We start from the raw sequence: 1,881 nt of genomic DNA on the forward strand, positions 1-1,881 counted from the left end.
AGTACTAAGATATGAGGCCAAAAATGAAACCAGATATACAGCCATTAATACCAGATGGTAATAATGAAAGTTTTAAATACTTGTATTATAATTTTTTCTTGTTGTAATAAGCATTTCCATACCTCTTCTCACGAAACTAAGAAATGTATGTTTCTATTTGTTGTTGAATCAAAAAATAAAAAAACAGGGGGATATTATAACAATTCTAGGAGATTCTTTGATGATATTTGTTATTCCTTTTTTTGATACTGAAACTCTGAAGTGACAATTGAAACCATAGTTTATATATTACGATGGACATAAAATAAATTAAACAGTTTACCCGGTTCTTGTAATGGGTTGTTTTATTAACAGACCAGAAGATGATGTAGTCTCCTGAAGATGCTGTAACCCTCCACTCAACTTAGGTGTTTTGTTTCCACTAGAACTTGACAAGTGTACAGGAGAGTTTTTTAATGACTGATGCTGCAACTGACGAGATCTTTCAGGTAGAGATTTGGTGGGACCAAGTGGGTTGTGAGTGTTAGATGTTATACTGTTCAAACTTTGGAAACTCATCTGCCGTGTTATTGATGGTTGCAACATAGAGGATGAGATGTCATTTAGAATCCATTTAAGTTCTTCAAAATCTTCTTCATAATTCTAACAGACAAAAATGCATTTTAAAACTTTTCACTGTTTTAAAACATGAGATTATGAATTAATTTTATCTTCCTGTACTGAGACATGATGAATTTAGTTTTGAATTCTCTGGAGAACCCAATAAATTAACTTAATATTAAACTTAGTCTACGAAACGTAAATGTTATATAATTCCTCCCAAAAAATACCACCACCACTTTACAGGCAGATCTTACAGAAGACAAAACAAACTTATATTTTAAAGAAAGATTACAGGCTAAAATTAAAATAAACTTTATTCTGTATATGTGTTGAAGTTTATGTGTAGGAGTTTTCAAACTATGTAAACATATAGAGTATCTCAATTCATCAAAAGTACGAAACTTATTTCCTTTGTTACATTTTTATGCTTTTGTAAAAAGTAACTAAAAACTGTAAAACGATGTGTATTTGAAATGCACCATTTTGAATCATAACATGCTATGCACTTTAAACAATAAACTGTTTAACTAACATGTTACTATAACTTACAACTCTACATCTAAATGTTGCATTTCAATCTTTTCAGAATAACAAAAAATTCTTTGAAATTCTTTTGTAACTTTTGCCCAGTTCTCATTATAATGTCTGATTAGAAACAAATCTGGTTCTCCAGACATCTGGAACATCAACGGAGAAAAGCTTACTAATCTGGTTCTCCAGACATCTGGAACATCAAGAGAGAAAAGCTTACTAATCTGGTTCTCCAGACATCTGGAACACCAAGAGAGAAAAGCTTACTAACCTGGTTCTCCAGACATCTGGAACACCAACAGAGAAAAGCTTACTAGCCTGGTTCTCCAGACATCTGGAACACCAACAGAGAAAAGCTTACTAACCTGGTTCTCCTTAGTAAGTTTTTCTCTGTTGGTGTTCCAAATGTCTGGAGAACCAGGTTAGTAAGCTTTTCTCTATTGGTGTTCCAGATCCCTGGTTCTCCAGACATATAAAACATCCATAGAGAAAACCTTACTAGCCTCGTTTCTCCAGACATTTGGAACACCAACAGAGAAAAGCTTACTAACCTGTTTCTCCAGACATAAAACATCCATAGAGAAAACCTTACTAGCCTGGTTCACCATACATCTGGAACACCAACAGAGAAAAGCTTACTAACCTGGTTCTCAAGACATCTGGAACACCAACAGAGAAAAGCTTACTAACCTGGTTCTCAAGACATCTGGAACACCAACAGAGAAAAGCTTACTAACCTGGTTCTCC

General features: G+C 33.9%; 1 protein-coding gene across 1 annotated transcript in view; it reads right to left on the reverse strand.

The window, feature by feature from the left end:
* The window catches only part of LOC106457513, a 69,246-nt gene that overhangs the window by 14,089 nt on the left and 53,276 nt on the right, over positions 1-1,881 (reverse strand). Inside the window, exon 10 of the mRNA XM_022383496.1 lies at positions 323-642. Within this exon, the coding sequence (XP_022239204.1) occupies positions 323-642 (320 nt within the window). The remainder of the gene's footprint in view (positions 1-322; positions 643-1,881) is intronic.

The sequence above is a fragment of the Limulus polyphemus genome, unplaced genomic scaffold (assembly GCF_000517525.1).
Source record: "Limulus polyphemus unplaced genomic scaffold, Limulus_polyphemus-2.1.2 Scaffold341, whole genome shotgun sequence".
NCBI classification, from domain to species: Eukaryota; Metazoa; Arthropoda; class Merostomata; order Xiphosura; family Limulidae; genus Limulus; species Limulus polyphemus.